This window comes from Polypterus senegalus, chromosome 4 (assembly GCF_016835505.1).
Source record: "Polypterus senegalus isolate Bchr_013 chromosome 4, ASM1683550v1, whole genome shotgun sequence".
Classification (NCBI taxonomy): Eukaryota; Metazoa; Chordata; class Cladistia; order Polypteriformes; family Polypteridae; genus Polypterus; species Polypterus senegalus.
This window is the reverse complement of record NC_053157.1, coordinates 157,080,793-157,104,023: the sequence shown is the minus strand read 5'-3', so window position 1 is coordinate 157,104,023 and position 23,231 is coordinate 157,080,793. Positions and strand designations below refer to the sequence as shown.

The window sequence follows — 23,231 nt, the reverse complement described above, 5'->3', positions numbered from 1 at the left end:
ATCTAAGCTTCTTCATAATTGAATAATTTTGGATTGATTGTGGGTATAGGGAGATAAGTATCATTTATCTGGGTTCTTTTTCCAACCATACACTATTTAATATTAATTTAGTATAATAAGTAACACATTAGTAAAAATATACAGCAGTGCCTTTGCCATAATAGGGTATTTTCTGGGATCGGCTTTATTTTGCATCCACAAAAATGAGCATGCATGCCTTCTAGAGACATGCCCATTGTGTTATTATTGTATTTTCACAAATAATGTTCCAAATGTAAAGGTTCAAGTGTTGAGTCTTTGTGAATTTTATGATTACATAAACTTGGTTTAGGCCCGAATAAGTTTTTTCTAACTTTATTTAAAATTTTCATTGTTTAATAAATTTTGCAGACTTTTTTGTCTTTTAGACATCAGGTGCAACCAGTTGTATTTTCTGATGATGGCCATATAATCATATATAATTGTTGACCTTGTATAACAATCTGGATACTATATTTTTGTTATTTATAATCAACCTTACAAGCACATTTATGATATTTTCATAAGTATGTCTCATTATGTTACCGTTGTTAAAGTATACATGTGTTAAATGGGCCTTATACTTTCTTTTAAAATAAGCCTGGTGGATTACCGCTGGATTCAAAACAGCTACTGTTGTACAAGGCTTTGAAAAAGCTGGAATCTAAACTCTTCAAGGAGAAGGAATTGCTACAGCAAGAGCTTCAAGACAGCATCCAACTGAACCATAATTTGAAAACTCAGCTGGAGACTTTAAATCAGCAAATGCAAAAACAGACAGAAAACAACAAAGCACATGCATTTAAGGTCAGTTAATTATATCACTGTTGTGTCACACAGCTGGTAATAATAACTAGCATAGCGAAACACTCTTTTATTAAAAATGGCACAATGATACAATGGTAGTTTAGTCTGTTTTGATCATGTTCGTGCATTTAGGATACGTATTCGCTGGATACGTTAGTTCTATTGTTCCTCTTTCTTTGTGCATCTTGTTGCCATTGTTCATTGGACATTGCATTCTTGTGGGTGCTGGATGTTCTTTTTATATATATATATATACAGTATATATATATATATATATATATATATATATATATATATATATAACATTTGTTATTATATCATATAATCAATAAGGTATTATTAAACTTTTTATGGTGAAGCCCAAATTATTACCAATTTAGCTTCTAGCACATTTCTAAAGTTCAGTCTTATAGTAAGTATGTTTTTTTTAATATTTAAACATATTGCCATATCAATCAATATATATGCAAGACTTGAATTTTTATTTATGATACAAATAAGTGGTCTAACTCTTAGTCTAGTTATTTTTAATTAAGAACATTATAAGCAATACCGTTTATGATTCAGAAATCAGAGGTTCTATACTGCACTAGTCTGACTAATCCATTCAAGTTTCTCTCATTTCCTCTGTAACTCTCCAGAAGTGTATGTCAAGGAAGGGCTTTGGGAAAACACGGTGCAACAATATATTGTAGGTATTCTGAATCTGTCTCTCTTTGTTTTCTTACTTACTTTCTGATTCTCTCACCATGAATTATTTTCTTGGTTTTGCCCCAGAGAGTGCCACCCTTTCACCTCACCCTTATCATTGAGGACCTCAGTGTGATTGTAAAGTGTGACAGTCTTTCATATATTCTGTACATCTCTTCACACTGACCCAGGACTTTTTTTATTTTCTTCACATTGCAAACAATATCCCGACCTTTTCTGCCCAGTGCTATTTATCTTGTTGTTCAGGTTCTTGTTCTTTTTATATCGGGCATCTGCTGACTTCTGCTACCTGGAATAATTGCAGCTTCTGTCTGACCTCTCTGGCTCATCCAAATTACTGCAGCCAGCTGCCATATTCTGCCATTTGTCATGCTCGAAATACACTTCAGCTTCTGCCTCTCCACTGAATTTAGTTGCTGCTAGGATCCAGTTTAAAAACTCTGTCCTAAAATTTCTCCTGGCTCAGTGTCAAAATTAATTAAGTCTTTACTTTCAGAATATTTTTGCATGAATTCCCCTATTCAGCCTCAGCCTCCCTGTACACAATGCCTCTGATCTCCGGACAGGACATGTAAAAAAAATCTTCATGCTTTATTTAAAGTATGAAAAAAAACAAAAAACAGTTTCCATGCAGCACCTTAACACTGATTTAGCTCACTCTGCTGTACTTTGGATTTGAAAAAAAGATTATTATTTTTTTAATCCAACCTGGCCATGAACTTTGCTGTTGTGTTTTATAAGTTAACCCGTCTTGGTTCAAACTCCAGTGTTAGACCTGCTGCAGTTTGACAGATGTTTTTCATGGAACAGTCAAACATACAGCGTTGTACATATCCTAATTGTTTTTATGTCAGAGCTTATTAATTGAAAAGCCATCCATCCATCCATTATCCAACCCGCTATATCCTAACTATAGGGTCATGGGGGTCTGCTGGAGCCAATCCCAGCCAACACACGGCACAAGGCAGGAAACAAGCCCCGGGCAGGGCGCCAGCCCACCACAGTTAATTGAAAAGAAATTTAAAAAATGAAATTCTCCAACTGAGGAACAACTGGAATATTTTTAAGAATGTGAGAGGCCTCTATCACTTTTATGCTGAATGAATATGATGAACCTTTGTTAATTCTCCAGCTATGTCAATAATTTCAAGTCAGCAGCCATCCCACCTACACTTCAGAACTGGTCATCCACCTGTTTTTTATTCAGTTGATCATTTTTATTATCCCTTAAGTGACAGTTTTTATTAAGGAACAAATTACCTGAATCTTTAACCAAGGCCGGTCATAGTACTTTTGCAGTAGACCTTTTGATAAAGATAAAGCAGATAAAGAGTACTCAATAATTGGTGTACAGTACTGATACTTTACTTCATGCAGGAGATGATGGAACACATATACAGAGAGAGGGAAGAAAAGCTATTGGCAGAAATTCAGTCTTATCAAACAGCACTGCAGGCTGCTGAAGAGAGAGCAAAAGCAGAGATTCAAGCTGAACGACAGCATATGGAAAAACAACAAAATGTTCTCCTGGGTAATGTATACATATTTTTGTTTGAAAAACCATGGCTTTGAGTATCATTTATCATTTTTGTGAAAGGACATATGATCAATTTTTATTGCATCCGTTTTATTGGCTGTAAATAATTTTATAATACCCTTAAAATTTATAATAATAAAATACCAGTGTACTAAATATACATATTAATATCTTCATTTCATGTTGTTATTCAGAATTTCCATACAGTATTTTAATAAACATTTAGAGAACAAGCAGGTTAAACCGTTTTTGTATATTGCAAATTATTGTAATCTATTTTGAAAACGGGAAGAATATTAAAAGTCCCTTCTGATATTGAACAGTTTCATTTTGATATATACCGATGAGTAGCATTTCTGGTTGGCGGAATTAAAAGATACGTTAGCACTAAAGTAAAAACCACAAAACTGTTGCCATCCACCCATTCTGTCTGCAATGGAATATGTATATATGTATGGAGTCGTCCCAGTGATAATCAGCTTGAATTGCTAGGGTGGCAGTGACTTGTGCACATCCAAATTAAAACTTCCAAATATGCAGCAGAACATGTATGCAGGACTACATGCATACTTGAGCAGCTTTATGGAAATATAAGCCACAAGTGTACCAAAAGCTTCACAGACAAAACCCCACAGTGATAAATGAGGATGTATGCATGTTCTCCAGCTCCTGTAATTAGATAGATAGATAGATAGATAGATAGATAGATAGATAGATAGATAGATAGATAGATAGATAGATAGATAGATACTTTATTAATCCCAAGGGAAAATTCACATAATCCAGCAGCAGTATACTGATACAAAAAACAATATTAAATTAAAGAGTAATAAAAATGCATGTAAAAACAGACAATAACTTTGAGTTACTCCTCCGGGTGGAATTGAAGAGTCGCATAGTGTGGGGGAGGAACGATCTCCTCAGTCTGTCAGTGGAGCAGGACAGTGACAAAAGTCTGTCACTGAAGCTACTCCTCTGCCTGGAGATGACACTGTTCAGTGGATTCAGTGGATTCTTCATGATTGACAGGAGTTTGCTTAATGCCCGTCGCTCTGCTACAGATGTTAAACTGTCCAACTCCATGTTTACAATAGAGCCTGCCATCCTCACCAGGTTGTCCAGGCGTGAGACGTCCTTCTTCTTTATGCTGCCTCCCCAGCACACCATAACCAAATTAACAACAACAACAACATTTATTTAAATACCACATTTTCATACAAAAAGTAGCTCAAAGTGCTTTACATAATGAAGAATAGAAAAATAAAAGACACAGTAAGAAAATAAAATAAGTCAACATTAATTAACATAGAATAAGAGTAAGGTCCAAAGGCCAGGGTGGACAGAAAAAACAAAAAAAACTCCACAGACAGCTGGAGCAAAAATGCAATCTGTAGGGATTCCAGACCATTAGACTGCCCAGTCCCCTCTAATTTATATGATCACAGTGGCAGAGTGGTTAACAAAGCTGCCTCACAGCTCTAGGGATTGGCACCATCCATTTCAACTTGGGACATTCCACCTGTTATTGTCTGTTTTTCTCTTGAGATACTACAGTCTTCATGTAGTTTTGTTGATTCTAAGAATGTTTACAGAGTAATTTAGGTTAATTGGTGTCTATTAATTGGCCTTGTGCTCAGCATAGGTCTGTGCATTTAGGGTTGGTTCCGGTCTTGCCTTAAAATCTAAAAATTGAGCACTGTCTCCCCACTATCCTGAACTGGAAATGTGGTGTAGAAAGTGGATGCATGGAACCCTCCATTCCACAAGTACATCCTTCTCCTAAACATTTTCATATGAAAAGGGTTTCTTTGTAATACATGGTGAGCCAAAAAGAAGTTCTACATTTCAAATGTTTATTCTGCAAGATAAAATAAATTTCATTATGACACAAGAAAGGTTACACAAAATAGATTATTTTCACTGTGTTTTAAAAATGATGTCTTCAAGGTGGTGGCCATCATTACTGATACACACTTCAAGGCGATTTCTGAACACTTGCATGACTCGTTTTGCCATTTCAAGGGGAATAACATCCTTGAGGGCTTCAAGGTTTTGAGGTCAGTGTGTGTATACCTTAGACTTGAGATAGCCCCACAAAAAGCAAGATCAGGCAAATGTGAAGGCCACTCAACATTACCGTGCAGGGAGATCAGCTTCCCTGGAAACATTTCCCGAAAAACTTGCATGGATCTCCACGCGGTATGAGCTGTTGCTCCATCCTGTTGAAATCAGGCATTCACCACATCCACTTCTTCCAGTTGGGGCCGCAGAAAGTTCTCTAGCATTTCAATGTAACGTTCTGAAGTGATCATGGCTGTTGCTTCCCCCTCCTCAAAAAAGAAAGAGCCTACAAAGCCAAATTCTGCAACGACACACCAAACTGTAACACGCAGGGGTCTCTGATGAAGTTCACAAGGGTTGGTTTCAGCCCAGTAGCAAAAGTTTTGCTTATTTACACAACCATTCAAATGGAAATGTGACTTGTTGCTGCACATGATGATAGCATCTCAGTGAACGGTTTGCAGAATATTTGTGCACAACTCTCTACGGCTCTCCCAGTCCCTTTCAGTGAGTTCCTGAACTACCATCATGTTCTAAGGATGGAAATTAAGGTCCTCATGCAAAGTCCTCCTCAAAGACGTGTTGGAAATGCCTAAGGCAGAAGCTTGTTTGCGTGCTGAACCTCTACGAGATGAAGATTGATGTCCTTGTAGCTTGGATGGTTACAGACGTTCATACAGTCTGAGGACGGCCTGGAGATTTTCTGTTCAATGTTGTAACCGTCTGTCTAGATTTAGCCACCCAGTGAAGAATTGTTTTCCGATTTGGGACATCACCGTTAGGTGAAATACTGAAGTGCATTCAGAAGACGCGTGGCGTAGTGATGATGGATTCATTGTTTTTGAAGAAAGCTTCAACAGCGAAAGCACGGTGTGCACCAGACCAAGTAATGTTGCCAACTGAAAACTACAAGGGATCACCTATCAAAGGACTTTCACCCCAACTCACTCGGCTGCCTCGCATTATGATCTTGAGAAATGTGGTACTTCATTTTGGCTCACCCTGTATTTAGAAGAACTACACAACTTACTAACAGTGAGGAACTGCTAGCGTTTTAATTGTTGTTGGTTAATTTAAGAATATGTGGGAAATTGGGTAGAGTGAGCCTTGGGTATTTGTATTCTCAGTCACTATCCCACTATATATCATTTTTTCCTTTTCTGGGTGTCATATTGATTGAGGCTGTGCTTAATATAATGTCTTGAAATGTAATGGTCTTGCATTAGACTCAGCAGCACTTGTGCATGCTGTACCATCTTCATTGTTTATTTCATGATCCTAATTAATTTTGAAAACCTCCACTTTGTCCAATCAGAAATGTTGAGAACCTGCAGTAGTACCATCCTCTTCTTATACACCATGCTTCAGTTCAATTCCTCTCTTCTAAATAATAAACATTTTTCTGTGAAACAAGATGATTGCCTGGTTTAGGCCCTATAGACTATCTTTATTCCAAACTTTACTGTATCTTTCAAAAATACAGCTCTAATTCCTGGAAATAGTGCTCCCTCTTGTGGCCAATAAACATCACAAACTTTAAACTGACAATAATAAAATTGAGCTTAATAGTTAATTTAGTTCAGAGAGCAGAGTTCATTCACCATATTATTATACATTAGGCACATGGGCACAGGGCAAGCAGAATATCTGCAATTAAGAATCAATTTTTAGATCACTACATTCCTTTGAAATTAATAATTAATTAATAATTTCTTGGTTACTTTCCCTTTCCCTGTCTTACAGCAAGTGACTTCTCTTTTATAAGGCTCTTTTTCTTCACCCAAACTCAATAATGCTTTGGACTGTCTCAAAAAAGAAAAGTGTGGGAACTATTGTTGCATTGGCCTGCTCCTGAATTAATTTGTTCATTTTGGAAACTATTTCCCCAAAAACCCATAGACCCCAACCCATGTAATCAAGAAAAGATCTTCTGTTTGTATAAGCCTCAATGTTAACATGGTAGTCAGTTACCAAAAACTTTGCTATATGTCAGAGTTACAGGCCTCTCTCTATTATGAACATTGGTACAAAAGTACTATTGACCATTGTCAGGGAATTTGCCATATGTAAATCCATCCTGCTCAATATGTTTTTATCAATTTGCGGTTAGCTTCTGACAACAAGTACAGACTCTTGTACATCATTAGTTGTGCTTGACTACTTATGAGCCTGGCTGCTCTCCTTTCCTTTGACTCAGAGAAGACATTTGATCATATGAACTGACATAACTTGCTGTGGGTTTCTTAAGTAAGATTAAGACTTTGTGCTTTTCTCTGTCCTTAGTCCTTCTGACCAATTCTGATATTTTACGTTGTTTCTTCATTAGCAGAGGATGCAGGCAGGTTTACCCTCTTTTGCCATTTCTTTTTTTATCTAGGCTCTTAAACCACTTGCAGTTGCTGTCCGACACTTCCAGCTTATAACGCCCATTACAATTCTTAATTCCCGTAATATAAAATCTTTATTTGCAGGTGATGTCCTTCTTTATTTGAAGTAGCTCCCTGTCTGATATCACCAGTGTTTCAGACTAATCTAATATATTTGAAATCTTGTCTAGTCACAAATGAATTACCTTAGTTAAGTTCTCTTTTTTTGTTTTGTAAACAACAGAAAAGAAACCAAAGCAGTTGTACACAGATACTGTAAGTGGTGTACACAATTGGCTGGTTTGAGCACATTGTGGTTTAGTGCATTGATTTACTTTGCATACAACTCTCCTTTTGATTTTTTGATCAGCTGATTGCTTAATCTAACATATCATTGAAAGTCTGAGTACCGTTTGAATGTATTGTTCAAGATTTTACTTCACGTAAATTAAGCAATCTTAAAAATAGCATACTTCAAAAAACCTTAAATAATTATAACAAGGTCAGTTTGGAAATTAAAGGTTTTCTCTTTGACTTCTATAGCAACTGAATACTAAAAGTGATTTGTTTACTCATTTAATGAATTAATAAATTATATCTCTCCAGAAAACCAAAAAGCAGAACTGACACAGCAGCATGCAGGATGGTGCAGGCAGTTGGCCCAGAGACATATGAAACAGATTGAAGACCTCCAGCTGGAGATAGCAAATCTAAGAAACCAAAAGACGCAGCAGCAGGTTGGTATACCCTGATGTTGTGCCATAACTCACTTGTGCATTCATATATTAGTAGAGAGATATTCCAGATTGATGATAGATAATATAAATTGTTGTGAATGTATAATTTCTTTGTCTTCTTGAAGAACTTCGTAGCCCCATGTGTAACAGATTGTCATTTGGCCAAACAATTATAGATGCAGATGTATAATTATCTTATCCATATTTATTCTTTAACACAATATTGATCCTATAAAATCAAGGATAATAAACAAGGACAATATTATATGCCCCTTTTCCCTTAAAATATGTGATTTCCAGAGGTCTAGTGCTTGAGTGATAAAAAGCTCTATTTGTAAAAAAAACTCTTACTGTGCTAACCATGCAACTAGAGAGGATGAATTAAACAAAACAGTAAAGGACACAATAATACAGCTAATATTTAAATTATTGCTTACAAATATATATTAATATATTAATAGTAATAATCTCTTGCACAAGTCAGCAAGAACATATGCAGATGGTGACAGTTTAAAAAAGTGTGGGTGGATGCAGCATGGTGGCACAATGGTAAGTGCTGTGATCTCACACCTTCAAAGTCCTACACTTATGTTCAAATCCCAGTTTGGTCGCTGCCTGTAGATTTTGTACCTTTTCTTCAAGTACCCTGCTCTCCCAGAGCACGGGTAGGTAGGTATTTAGGTAGGTCCCATATGCAGAGTTGTGCTCTATGATATTCTGGCTTTGGCTGTTACCATACATCCCACATCCATTTCTTGTAGTGCATCGCAGAGTTGCTCACGCACCAGATCAGTTTTGAGCCACTAGTTCACCTGACCTGCATGTCTGTGGAATATGAGATGAAAGCGGATATACGAGGAGGAAAATTAACACAGTAATGGGGAGAAATTGCAAACTCCATATTAATGGTGACCAGGCTGAGATTTAATTCCTGTGTTAGGCTGCAGCATTAAAATGTAACTCCGTTCTGCCCATAACGAAAATATGTAATTACTGAAATCATTAAACATATTAATGGAATAAAAAGTCATAAAGTGAAAAGAAAAGGTAGTAGTAGCTTCAGCTTAAATCATACACGTTAAGTGACCTAGTTAGATATTCCTGCCTTTCCATTTGTAATTAACTATTCAGCCTGCTGTGGCCCAACTTAGGGTGCAGCCAGCCAAGGCTAATGATGGAAGTATCTGTCAGTATGGTAATGTTTGTGAAATATATCAAAATAATATATTTTAAGACCACTAGTTGCTGGGTTTCTCAGATGTTATACTTGCAATTGTACTGAGTATAGCATACCAACTAAAAGCATCCAGCCAGTATCAGCTTTGTGTGTGGAAAATGACAATGAGTGTAGAGTAACAAATGGACTGTATTCAATCAATATAAGGGCACAGTATAACAGTGATATCAAAATAAGCTTATCTACGCATATAATACTGTATTTTTGACTAAGTGTAGCAGGCAACAAATGTGGTGGCTTCACTGTTGTGACCTAAGGCCACTGTTTTACATTTAATACTAGAAGACTAAAAAGAAATACATGAGGAATTCCACTTGTTGCTGATATCTGAGGAGTCCATGAACCCCTTTTGCTGTGTGTTAACAAGGCAGCTTGGTGATATTGCTGTAATAACGTGTATTTTGCTCTCCTGCCAAACACCTGATTTCCCATTATGAGTATCACAAATGGTCATTGCCAAAGAATATCTGGATATCATTCTTAACTTGTGACTCGAGAGTATACACATACAGTATAAAGTCTTTTTATGTGAAAATACTGCACTCTATAAGGATATGAAAACCATGGAATGGACTAAAGAGCATAACTGTGAGAAAACAACCAGTCTCCACACCACCTCTGCAAACAGGACATGCATAGATAATGGTTTGATTATAGAATAAGTCCTCTGCCAGTGGAAGCGTTCAGTTTCTCCCATTTTGCTACAGTATTTTTTTTATAAACCAAAGGTATTATATGGCTGGTAAATGCAAACATACCATCCTTCCATTTTCCAACCCGCTATATATATAACACAGGATCACAGGGGTCTGCTGGAGCCAATCCAAGCCAGCACAGGGCGCAAGGCAGGAACAAACCCCGGGCAGGGTGCCAGCCCACCGCAGTCAAACATACCAGAATCTTAAAAAGAAACACACAAAAGAGCACAAATTTGATTTGCACAGAAACAAACCCCCTCTCTCACCAAAATAAGCATTTATTTGTCTGTATATATATACGAGGTGTGGCAGAAAAGTAATGAGACTGATTTTTTAGTTACCAAAGTTTTTATTTTTTTTCAAACATCAATGTTATCCCCTTCAAAGTAGTTCCCTTGGGCTGCTACACAATGATGGAGACGTTGTTCCCACAGTTGGTAGCAGCGCTGGAAGTCTTCAACCAGTATGGTCTTCAGCATGTCCGTTACACTCTTTTGGATGTTTTCTAAAGTCCCGAAATGACGTCCTTTGAGGACATTTTTCAGTTTAGGAAAAAGAAAAAAGTCACACGGACTGAGGTCAGGTGAATAAGGGGGCTGGGGAACCACAGGAATGCCTTTTGAGATCAAAAATTCTGTTACGGAGAGGGCAGTTTTTCGGCACCATTTTGGCACAGACCTTTCACATGTGCAAATGTTCAGTCAAAATTTGATGAACGGTAAATCTGTTCAAATTTAATTGTTCACTCAACATTCTTAATGTTAAACGACGGTCTGATCTCACAAGATTGTTCACACGTTCGATGTTTTCATTGGTTTTCGAAGTTGAAGTCCTCCCTGAACGGTGTTCATCTTCAACGTGTTTTCTGCCTTCCAAAAATGATTTGTGCCAGCGAAAAACTTGAGCTTGGGATAAAGAATGTTCCCCATAGGCCTGTTTTAACTTTTCAAACGTCACACTTGCCGTTTAATGGCACAGCGTTGCTCCAAATTCTGCTGTTCCATTTTGCAAGACGCACAACCAAAAACACAACTTTGCTAATAGCAGTCACAAAAATCACGTAGTTAACGGAAGGAGTTGAAACTCGCACTGAGCTATGGGAGGGTACTGATACACGTGCTCTATCAAGGACAACAGTGCAAGGTTGCCAGATCGCTTGCAGTGTTGCCAGTCTCATTACTTTTCTGCCACATTGTGAGACTTGCCCGGACACCACCAGTCGGAGACCACATCTTTATAAAAAGTCACACGTTTATTCACAATAATAAAGTCCAAAACACCACACAATGCACTCAGCAATAAATCTCCCAATAAACCTTCTTATCACAGTCTTTAGCCGCCTCTACTCTTCTCCTGGGAGCTTCATCCCTCTCCCGACTCTAGCTCAGCTCGCCGTCTAGGAGTTCCCACAGTTCCTTTCCGGGAGTCCCTGACCTGGAAGTGTTTCCAATCCCCAGTCCATGTGATCTCCTATCACTTCCAGGTCAGATAAAAAGTCATTCCTCTTGTCCATGTGACTCGGACGTATTTCCGGGGCGTAGGGCCAATAGTCTTTGTTCTTCCCTGCAGCGTCCTCTAGTGGCCCCCTTGATATCAGGCAGGGCTGTGGATAAAAACTCCATTGTCCAGGATTCCCTGCTGGTCTTCGGGGCACCTCCATGCTGCAGGGAGGGCTCCATGTGGCGGCCTGGGGGTATTGGCCAGGATAAACGACTGGCCATATGCCACAATATATATATATATATATATATATATATATATATATATATATATATATATATATATATATATATATATATATATATATAAAATAAAAGAGAAACTTTAATTTGGACTTCTGTAAACTAAGCTTAATTAAGTGGCCCCCACAGTAATCGAATTTCAATGCAGCCAAACATCTGAGAGATGAGATGGAACAAGATTTTCAGAGTAGAGATCCAGCACTGGTTACTTTGTAATATGTACTGGACACTTTAGAGTTGATATGGACCAGCACCCATCTGCTGTACAGGTACTCCTCACTTTACGGCTGAGTTCCGTTCCTACGTTAAGCGAATTGGTCGATAAGCGAGGAGCTTGCGCCGGGAATATAGGATCAAAACTTTTTATGCATTTTTTCCATATGCCTTGCATACACTTATCTGTCACTTCGTCCCAAGCTGATTTAATTTTTTTAATGCAATCTAAAATACTGTACGATTTCCAAAAATCACAAAGGGTTACTACATCATTTTCTGTTGCTGCTACAGCTTTGGAAAAGTCGTGCAAAAAAACGCTTTGAACATAGCTATAGCGCCCTGATCCATTGGCTGTAGGACAGCAGTTGTGTTTTTAGGAAGATACACTACCTTTACGTCTGGGTGTAGATCATCAAGATGCTGGGGGTGGCCTGGAGCATTATCAAGCAGGAGAATAATTTTAAAAGGAACTCCCATTTCCAAACAATAATGCTGAGGGTATGAAGCAGTTCAAAAACCAATCTTAAAATAAAAGATTGCGTCATCCATGCCTTTTTATTTGCACAATAGTAAACGGGCAGACTGTTTTTACTAATGTTCTTTAATGCACGTGGGTTTTCGGAGCGATAGACCAGGAAAGGCTTTAACTTGAACCCAGCGGCATTCCGTCCCAACAACAACGTGATCCTGTCTTTAAAAGCCTTGAAACCGGGCACTGCCTTAGCTTCTTTGTGTATATAGGAGCTTTCAGGCATTTGCTTCCACCAAAGCCCGGTTTCATCCACATTGAATATCTGTTCTGGGCAGTAGCTGCCTTTTTTTAATTATTCCATCCAATTCGTCAACAAATATTTCTGCTGCTTCTACATCCGCGCTTGCTGCCTCACCGCTGATTCTCCAGTTATGCAGGTTGAATCTCCGCCTAAACCATTGAAACCATCCATGGTTTGCTGTAAATGATTCTGTAAAGTTTTCGCCTTCATGTGCCTTCAAAGTCTCAAAGATACTGCGTGCCTTAGCTTGAATTATTAAAAGGCTTATCGGCATATTATTTTGCATCTGGTTGTCAAACCAGATCAGCAATAATTTCTCAATCTCATTAATAAGACCTTTTCGCTGCCTAGTTATTATGGCTTTAAATCCTGTCAATGATTTCACCGCCTCTTTCACTATAACTTTATCCTTTAAAATCGTTGAAATTGTCGAATGTGCCAAGTCACATGCTATTTCTTTAACCATTTTACCAGCTTCGTAGTCTTGTATGATTTTAATTTTTATTTCAAGGTTGATAGTTTTCCTTCGTTTCTTAACAATTTCTCCAGATGATGCCATACTTTTTCTTTTTGTCGACATCTGTACTATTTTGGGGTTACAAATATGTAAAAAAAACAAGGTTACACAGTGTTTGCTTGTAGGAACGAAACTGACTGAAAAAGCGCATAGCAAGCCTATAATATGCTCAGTGCACATGTCACCATTCGCCACTGACCGACAGTCAAGCTGAGAAAGGGGGTTCCCCGAATTGCAGGTCGAAACTCGATTGGTCGTAAGTGCGAGTGGTCGTTAAGCAAATAGGTCTTAAAGTGAGGAGTACCTGTACTTTAAATAGGGCAGCTTACTATTTGTTAATAAAGTGGTCACTCATTTTTCTGTGTGTCTGTCTAATTCCTATCATATTCATATACTCCTGTAGATGCCCAGACAAATTTCCCTTTACATATGACGTCTTAAATATCTCTCTAAATTGCCCAGACTAAAAGACAGTAGAGCCTAGGCCATGAACTACCTATTAAATCCCACCATCCTGTCTAACTTTCATATTCTGCATGAATAAGCAATGGAAATATTTTACCTTGCCACAGGATATAAACCTGCAGGATCAAATGAAATCGCTACACAGCCAGTTAGAAGGATGCCAGAATGAGGTACTTACTCTGAGAAAGGAAAATGAAAACTTGAAGGTTCAACTTGATTCTGTTTATTCTGAACTGGAACTCAGGAGACAGCAAACCCTTCAGCTCCATATATCAGAAGAACAGCAAAGGAGGTGAATAAGAAAACTTTCCAATAAAAAACAAGATTTTGAAGCAATGTAGTGAAAATCATGAGATGTATATTTTTCTTCACTTTTCTTCACTTCTTCAAAGTACAATATAACTAAATTAGAGTATTTAATAGACTTTTATAGACTTGTTTTCCTACTTTTTAAATGATAATTGCTTTATACTAAGTCATTCTTTTAAATCTAAGCTTTAACAATAAACAATAAAACGCTGCTATTTTGAGCAATACCACTCACTACTGTTTAAAAATGATCTTTTGTTCTAAACTTGGAATCTATGACAGGTTAAAAAATGCTGTATTTCTGTAGGTCATTAGAAGACAGACATCATGTGATTCTGGAGAGTCTGAAACAGGAACATCGAAAAGAGATTCAGAGTATTGTGACTGATTTTAGCACTCATCAGACACGTCTTCAAGCAAAAATAGTATCATTGGAAACAGAGTACTGTATATTCATATTGTATTGCTTTTGTGTGGGTAAAAAAATGTAGTGATTAAACATGGGACATGAGTACTAAAGCACAAATAATAAATTACCTCAACAGGTTACTTTTGCAAAATTGATATGGTTGTTATTTTAATTAAATATTTGACATTTTGATGATTAAAATACATAAAGATGTTTTTACACAAGGAGCTTCATTTATCATCTTGTCATTCAAAGCATTTCTATTAATTGTGATGTATTAGAAGTACAAGTAAATGTCATGATCGACAGACACTATATAAGATAGATAGATAGATACTGTAGATAGATAGATAGATAGATAGATAGATAGATAGATAGATAGATAGATAGATAGATAGATAGATAGATAGATAGATAGATAGATAGACGGCCACGGCCATTACCCAGGTGGGACAGCAGCTGGATGGAAGATACTGGGGAAAGAGAATCCACAAGACACTACCTTCCCTGGAACGCTAGAGCGCAGCCCCCTGGGTAGCTGCGGCACCACGGATTCCTGCAGGGCAAGCTATGAGTTGGAGTCTGATGCAGCCCTGTTGGTTTCCGTGGGCGTCACTAGGGGGAGCTGCAGAGACAGCAAAGCCCAGCTATATTGGGTTTGCCAGTGGAGGAGAGGAAGTGGAAAGGACAGAAAGAAAAGGAACAGTGTATTGGTGTGCTTGATACTTTGTACTGAGTTGCTGTGAGGAGCGAGGGGAAAACACTTCCTGCTTATAAATAAAAAGTGTGGTGTGCTACACTTGTGCCTAGCGTCTGTGTTAGGGTTGGGGCGGCTGGATCTCCCCATTGTAGTTTAGAATAGATAGATAGACAGGAAAATCTGACCATTTAAATAGAGAGGAAGGAAATCTTATTATAATTTACTGTAGAATATACTGTATATAATTTTAGATAGTATGTCATTAATCATTATTTCAGGTTATTACTATAGAACAGGGATGAAGAGCTCCATTGCAGGTTTTTTTTTCTACCAAAATAATGGATCAATTTGGTTTTAGTCATGCTTGAACTTCTTTGTTCAACCCCATGGATAAGTATCAAGCAGCGAATGTGCTTCATATTAATCACAGCTGACAGCAAGTGAACCAAAAATGAAATGGTTCACATTTGTATTGTGCAATTTGACTTTATGTCCTTGTGGGTGGTTTAGTATCTGAACTGCATTTGTTTCATGTTTTTAGGATTAAAGAAAAGGAAGAAAAACTCAAAAGGAGTGAGTCCAGACTTGGGGATCTGCAGGTCATAGGAAAACTTCAGGATAAACTAAATGAGAGAGAGCAAGTTTTAAAAATGCTTGTGGTGAGCACTGCATTGACTCAACTATTAATAAAAACATCTGTACTGTAGCCATAATGAAGCAAACTTTTTCAGTAATAATCTTTACATTCAAAATATATCCTATAGGTCTACTCTTAAATTTAGAATTTTCAAAAATGAATTAACATTGAGAGACAGAATGCCATGCTATCAAAAACTCCCTATCCTGGGAACTCCGTATCTAAAATGAACAACAAAAACTCAGAAATGGCTCGACATTCAAAACAGTCTTTCCTGAATTTTCTATGATTGTTGTCCTAATTAGGGTCCTTCAAAGTATAAACGCAAAAATGATCAGGCGTCAGACAATGGTATTTAAGTTACAGATCATTTAATTGAACTATTAATCACTGTTGTATACTAAGCTAACTATGTTACCTGGCTTACAAAAGATAATGGGCCTTATTGTTATTGTACTGTTTCCTAATCGGGTGTATCAGAAGTACTATGTAACTAACAAATAACACAATATTTGTAGGCTTAAGGGCTAATATTATTCACAGGGAGTGCGGTGTTGTGTTTAAGGCTTTAGACTTCAAGCCCTGAGGTTGTAGGCCCCAATCCTACTACTTTACACTGTGTGACCATGAGCACGTCAGTTCACTTGGCTGTGTTGGAATTGGAAAGACAAAAGAAATGTAATCAGTTGTCACAATCTTAAATGGTTTAAGTCACCTTGGATAAAGGATTTTCTTTCCATTCAGTTTTGCAATTAAAAGCCAGGCCCAGCAGATAATGAAATTTGGTATTAAATTATACGGCTTGTTAGTGATTCTTTATCACATTGTGGATTTTTCATTCATTGTTAAATAAACATGGCTTTTATCAGGCTTACCTTACATTCAGTATGTGTGCGTCTTGATCTGCCCATTTTGGTGCTTATTACAGTATTATTCTTGATGTTGTAAGAATTATATGCAGCTAAGCGCAGTATCCTACCTTATGTTTTCCTTCTTGTTCTTCTCCTACTATTCTGAATATTAGTATTATTATTATCTTTGTGGTGAAGCCTTAGCGTTGGTATCAGAACACTGTAAAACATCGCCATGACTGCTATTTTGCAGCTCGTAAAATCATGATATCATCATTCTCAACTAGATGGAAATGCGTGTAGGACACTGTGTAACATCTTCCTATGTTCTACTCTGGGGTTGAACAAATTCTTATCGTACTCAGAGTTTTAGTGCAACTCCTAGGAGTAATTCTAAGGCACTTGATAAATATGGGCATTGATCTGCAACTTTACAGTCAGATGGGCATTTTTTTGTCATTTAGCAAAGTGACAATGAATTTATTTAGATGTGTCAGACACAACTGCTAACACTCCACAGTAACACACAAACTGCAATTTAAAGCTTTGTGATGACACAGGTCCCTGACTGTTTGATATTTTAGTGTGCATTCTTTGTGTCATTCAAAAAATGTGCTAAATAATTGTGCTTCTTTTAAACTTTATTTTAGGAAGACCTCAGGTTTCAGCAACACTCTTCTTTAAACAGTGAGAGCAGTAATGTAAGAGGCTATGAAACCAGATCACGTGCAGGCAGCCTAACACCAACATTAAAGGTAAACCTCTATAACTTTTAGCTTAATTACATATAACGATAACAAAAGGAATATGATTACTGTTGTGGAAATCCTAAAATACGTTGTCAATTTAACCTTATTGTATAACCATGTCTTCTTCTTACTAATCCACTGTTTTTCTAATCTTTTAATTTGACAAAACACTTTATAATCTCTCTATTATAAAAAAAAATCTTGGGAGGGAGACTAGGGAGACAAGACATGATATTCTCGGAAGACAATTTGATGTCCCGCAAGAGACACTTTAACGTCACGCGAGACAAGGCAGTGAGAAAACATTTAAAACAAGTTCAAGGACATCTAACCTAGCAGTTGTTGGAATGCTTTTGGCAGACAGACATCATGTGCTCCCAGCTTTTAAAACAATGACAAGCGACAAGCAGAACACGCAGCTCGCCAGCAGCAGCATCAAGCCAGCAGATGATCCGACCAGTTCTCCTTAGTGTGTGTTCAGCCCCCACCCTTTCACAACGCGAGCGGCAGAGACACAAAGTGGCAAAAGGACAGCTGCTGTACAGGCTTTTAAATGATCGACGCACAGCGCAACAAACAGAACATGCAGCTCGCTAGCAGCAGCAGCAAAACAACATGATCCAACAGCATCTCCTTAGTGTGCGTTCAGCCCACCCCCTTCACAACGCGACCAGCGTTATACGTCCTGTGAGAAAGAGAAATAAAGCCCGGGGCCAGAAATAAAGGACAAGTATTGTTTTTACAAAAGTAAAAGTGAAAATAATGCATATGTTACAAATCCCATGAAAATAACAATCTCTTTAAATTGTATATCCAGTAAACCAAACCCTAGGAGCCCCCTAGTCATGAACAAAAACAAAGAAAGGCCACTGAGCTAAGGCGGCACGGTGACGCAGTGGTAGTACTGCTGCCTCGCAGTTAGGGGACTCGGGTTCGCTTCCCGGGTCCTCCCTGCGTGGAGTTTGCATGTTCTCCCCGTGTCTGCGTGGGTTTCCTCCGGGCACTCCGGTTTCCTCCCACAATCCAAAGACATGCAGGTTAGGTGAATTGGCAATTCTGAATTGGCCCTAGTGTGTGGTGGGTGTGTTTGTGTGTGTCCTGCGGTGGGTTGGCACCCTGCCCAGGATTGGTTCCTGCCTTGTGCCCTGGGATTGGCTCCAGCAGACCCCCGTGACCCTATTCAGATTCAGCGGTTTAGAAAATGGATGGATGGATGGATGGGCCACTGAGCTTTGGACAAGAGGTGATGGTGTATACAGTTGTTGTCACTTGGCCTCAAATGTTATTTTTCATCTAGCACCAGGAACCTTGCTAAGCCTGCGTTGTGTTCATTACAGGTTTTCTGAAGCTTCCTGCCCTGCATGTGCAACCACTGAACACCTCATTGAGGTTGTACGGAAATCTTGGTCACTGATTAGTTTCAGCTATGTCTTCCTGCAGATGTCAGGCCTGTTCTTGAGGCATTGCTCTACATTCTTTTTTTAAATGAATATGCAATTTTTCAGATTATTATATGAAATGTTTGGCTAACACTGTCAGTAGGTCCTTGCACTTTGTCTGCAGTCCAGTACTTTTGTAACCATTTTTTCCATTAAAACTGAGTATCGCACAAAACACAATAGTTTTGCATTTGAACCTGCTTTGTTTTGTTTTGTGCTGGACTACAGGCAACATGTACGAAACTATGATGATTTGATAAACATTTCATATAGTAAAATAACAAAAATGTTTGTTCTGCCCAGTATAGTGTTGAAAAAGATCCAAACTGAAAATTAGCACAAGGAAAAGAAACAAGTGTCATAATCACTTCAGCAGTAACATCCGTCACCTTTGTTATCTGCAAATCTGTCATACCTGTAAGGTCATTAATGCACAAACAATTCCTCCTACAGTTTTTTTAATTGAAGTACAGTTAGCCTTGTTTTAGTTCCTGATGTTACCAAAATCTGGCGTAAGCTTACAGTAGCCCATATAACACTTAACACTGCACAATAAATTATTGGACAGAGGTGGCTCCTGAACTTCAGTGTTATATTTTCCTTTCGTTGTTCAACCATCTTGAAACTTCGAGTACACCTTTGTGATCGGGTGATTATCCGTTTTTTGATAGCCTCATGGTAACACAATTTGCTAAAATTGAATACACATCAATGCAAGTTTTCATGTTTGTTTCATTTTATGTCAAGGATTACAAATGGGCAATGATATCTCCATTCTTGAGTTAGCCAAAAGCAATGCTGGTCAGATATCCTCTCCATTCGCTTCCCTTATCTGTGTTTTTTCTCTGTTTTCCTCATTCCTAGTAACTCTGTGTAAAAGCATTGAATGTTAGTTTACATTAAACTTCCACTATTATTTGTAATTTTTGTTTTAGTGTTTAACTAAAAACTTTCCTAATTCTGCACATACCTTTTAGAACTTTTTTTTTCTGATTGGCATTAAGATTACACCCAAGGCACACTGACTAGCATTATTGCCTTGCAGGACTAAAGTCCTGGGTTTAGATGTTATACTGTGGCGGACTTGTATGTTTGTATGATCCATGAATACTGTATGTTATCTGCAGGTCCTATGATTTACCGTGGCCCGCAAAATTTAGGGTTTTGCAGCAGTAAAACTTCACGCCGTGGAATTAACCTAACTGCCGTGGAAAATACCAAATTTGAATGAAATCTCACCATTTGAAGCATATTGATATTAGTATGACTAGTTTTGATTACTTCTTTAAGTTCTTTCTTTAGCCTATTACATCATCTTATTAATATCTCGTTCGTTGCTACTGAAATCGAACACAGTGGAGCTACAGTCCAGTTAATGAAGCTGTCAGCGTTGCTGCAAAGTACTGGTAAACTTAATTAGCTGAGAGCTGAACTTGAATTTGTATCTGTTCACTGCTAGCCAATTATGAACACTCTGACAGTGCCGTTTTCTTCAACAGTAAATAAACAATAACTTTAGAAACATTATTCGATAGTTTGTTGAAAATAATATTATGCCTACATATGTTTCAGCATCGTTTGCCTAAAGCAGATCTGTGGATTAAAATGTGCGGATGTGAACGCTTTGATATACCTATTTTATTAGTATTACGAATTATGATTGATTATTATTAAGGATTAAGAATAAGAAAAATTGAATTTATTTTCCTTGGGTTACGAATTAGTCTTATGGAGTTCTGGTACTGCATTTGCTGTGCCGCAGTACGCCGTGGAATTTTAAAAAACATGCCGCGGAATTTACAATTTCTTGCCGCGGTAAATCTGGAGATACTGTATATGCTTCTTTTAGAACAGGCCAGAGCACACTGGTTTAAGGGAGTGACTAGATAAACAACAATCCATAACTGAGCCTCAAGATAGTTGGGATCAAATCAAAGTTATCATTGTCTAGGACAGAAACACCATGGCGTACTCCCTGGGCCAGGCCTGGTGGTGGCCAGTTGACCCAATGGCAATCAGAGGAGTGGGACAGATTAGGCATACCAGACCTTAGCCATAGAAATTGGCTCAGACCTAAGGTCAAGACTTGTGCCAAATAGCAGGACTGTTATTTTCACAAAAAATTGTGTGGCGGGATCAAACAAATAGAGTTGTGTTCAATCCAAACCAATAAGCAACTTCCATCCATCCACTATCCAACCCGCTATATCCTATCTACAGGGTCACGGGGGTCTGCTGGAGCCAATCCCAGCCAACACAGGGCGCAAGGCAGGAAACAAACCCCGGGCAGGGTGCCAGCCCACCACAGAAGAAGCAACTTTGAGCCAGAAATCCTTGTTGTGAAATTCCAAAGCTTTTGTAGCCATTCAGGAAGGTGGATTGCCAAATTACATCAAACTTATCATGAGGTTTTCTCAGAGCACCTTATGGTGAAGTCTGTTATTTTATTTCTACATAATATTATGTATATGCATATCACAATATGCTTATTTTTTTTCTTGTAGAAAAAGAAAATGGAGGAAATACCACCACGTGTCATCAGCGTTCCAAACTTAAGGTGTTATGAAAAGAGCTTCAAGACATGTGAGCCACAGTCAGGCAAGCAGTCTCCACACACAGAAAGGTCAATGTTTCCTGACCACAGAAACAGTATGGTGGTGCCAATCAGTCCTCAAGCCTACATGCCAGAGCCACAACCTCCTGCAGGGTGAGGCTTTTTAAAATTGCATACAGTTCTCAGATTTGATTACTCAAATAAAAGGTTGTGGGATTAAAGTATAATATCTCCAGTAGTAAATAAGCAGAACTTGAAGGATAAATTTAGTATTTTTCAAGCCAAAGTTATTTCTTCACAATCATGATATATATTAATTTGCCCCATAAAACTGTGTTAGGTTTTTTTTTTTTTTTAGTAAATGTTAAACATATTTTGTCCGTTCTAGTAGCTCGGAACCAGGCCCTACAACCTGCAGGAAAAAACCTGGGGGTTGGTGGCAGAATTGGCACTGCAGCCACCATAAAAACCCTCACACAGTTCCAGTCCATCTGAACTAATGTGGTGCTGAGGTGTCACCCATTGCATGGCTGCCCTCGGATCTTAATCAGGGGTCCCGAGTTGATTTGTCATGTGGTTTGGTGTGGCAATAGGCTATATCAGCACGTGCTGCTAACCTCTCTCTCTCTCTCTGTTAGCTTACAATAGAGCTCTATGGATCCTAGCATCCATATGTGATTAAAATAGCATTAAAACCTACCAGACACATCCACTTTGAAGTGGCAAAGGTTTCAATTTAAGAAAACATGCCTTTCGTGTTTATGAGGCGTCCTTGTGAATCATTTCAACACAGATTTTTGGTCCTATTTTCTAGAGGTAAGGATACGTTAGTTGCACATTTGGATGTTTGCAGTGACTGTAGAGTTATGACAAAGCAAGGCTGAACTCTTTTCCCTCCCTATTATATGTATGTGTACGTCAAGTGGCAGCGTAGTGAAAATAGGAGTTTCGTCATACTTTGTACACATAACAATACTATACATCTGAACTGAACTGATTACACCACAGGATATTTTAATAAAAATCTTTGTTTTAAAGAGACATGCCATTTTTGCTGTGTCAGGTCCTGCCCTCAGAAAATGACAGTGTACCATAGAGCAGCAGACTGGAACATTAATCGATTTTTTGTAATGCATTTTGAGTCACTCTTGCTGAGTAAATTTATTGGTGCCAGTCAATCTGTAAAATTATACAAACTCTATGAAGCAGGAATGACAGCCCACTCTACCTACGTCAAAACTTCTCTACTGGACCTCCTGTACTTCAGCCTGATTAAACCTGCCGTATATTGTGTGCCTGCTCTGTGATAGACTGGCACCCTTTCAAAGGGCTGTTCCTGCCTTGCGTCCAATGCTTGCTGGGATAGGATCCAGCTGGACTGCGACCCTACCTTGGATAAGTGACTTAGGAAGATGGATGGATGGATAGATGCAGGGCTTGAAGTGGAGCGCTACATACCAATATGGCTTTCTCCCAATCAGGCACTGGATGCATGGCAATAATGTCTGTTCAGTTCTTGTCACTTCATTGTCTGCTACTCCTGCTCAGTAGTCTCTCATACACGTACTTTATCAATCCAGCCAGATCAGGCAATATGTTCCCTATAGTGTAAGAATATATGCAATCAAAAGTGTGATTTATTCTGTTGTTATTGTCTAGTTGGCTACAGAGAAGAGTGAGCAATAGTACCGCAGATTA

General features: G+C 38.2%; 1 protein-coding gene across 2 annotated transcripts in view; it reads left to right on the top strand.

The window, feature by feature from the left end:
• The window catches only part of fam184b (family with sequence similarity 184 member B), an 81,721-nt gene that overhangs the window by 56,413 nt on the left and 2,077 nt on the right, over positions 1–23,231 (top strand). For both annotated transcript variants that reach the window (XM_039751547.1, XM_039751546.1), the window contains exons 10-17: positions 619–825; positions 2,914–3,067; positions 8,107–8,237; positions 13,993–14,177; positions 14,502–14,636; positions 15,845–15,962; positions 17,442–17,546; positions 21,484–21,686. In XM_039751547.1, coding sequence (XP_039607481.1) covers positions 619–825; positions 2,914–3,067; positions 8,107–8,237; positions 13,993–14,177; positions 14,502–14,636; positions 15,845–15,962; positions 17,442–17,546; positions 21,484–21,686 — 1,238 coding nt within the window. The remainder of the gene's footprint in view (positions 1–618; positions 826–2,913; positions 3,068–8,106; positions 8,238–13,992; positions 14,178–14,501; positions 14,637–15,844; positions 15,963–17,441; positions 17,547–21,483; positions 21,687–23,231) is intronic.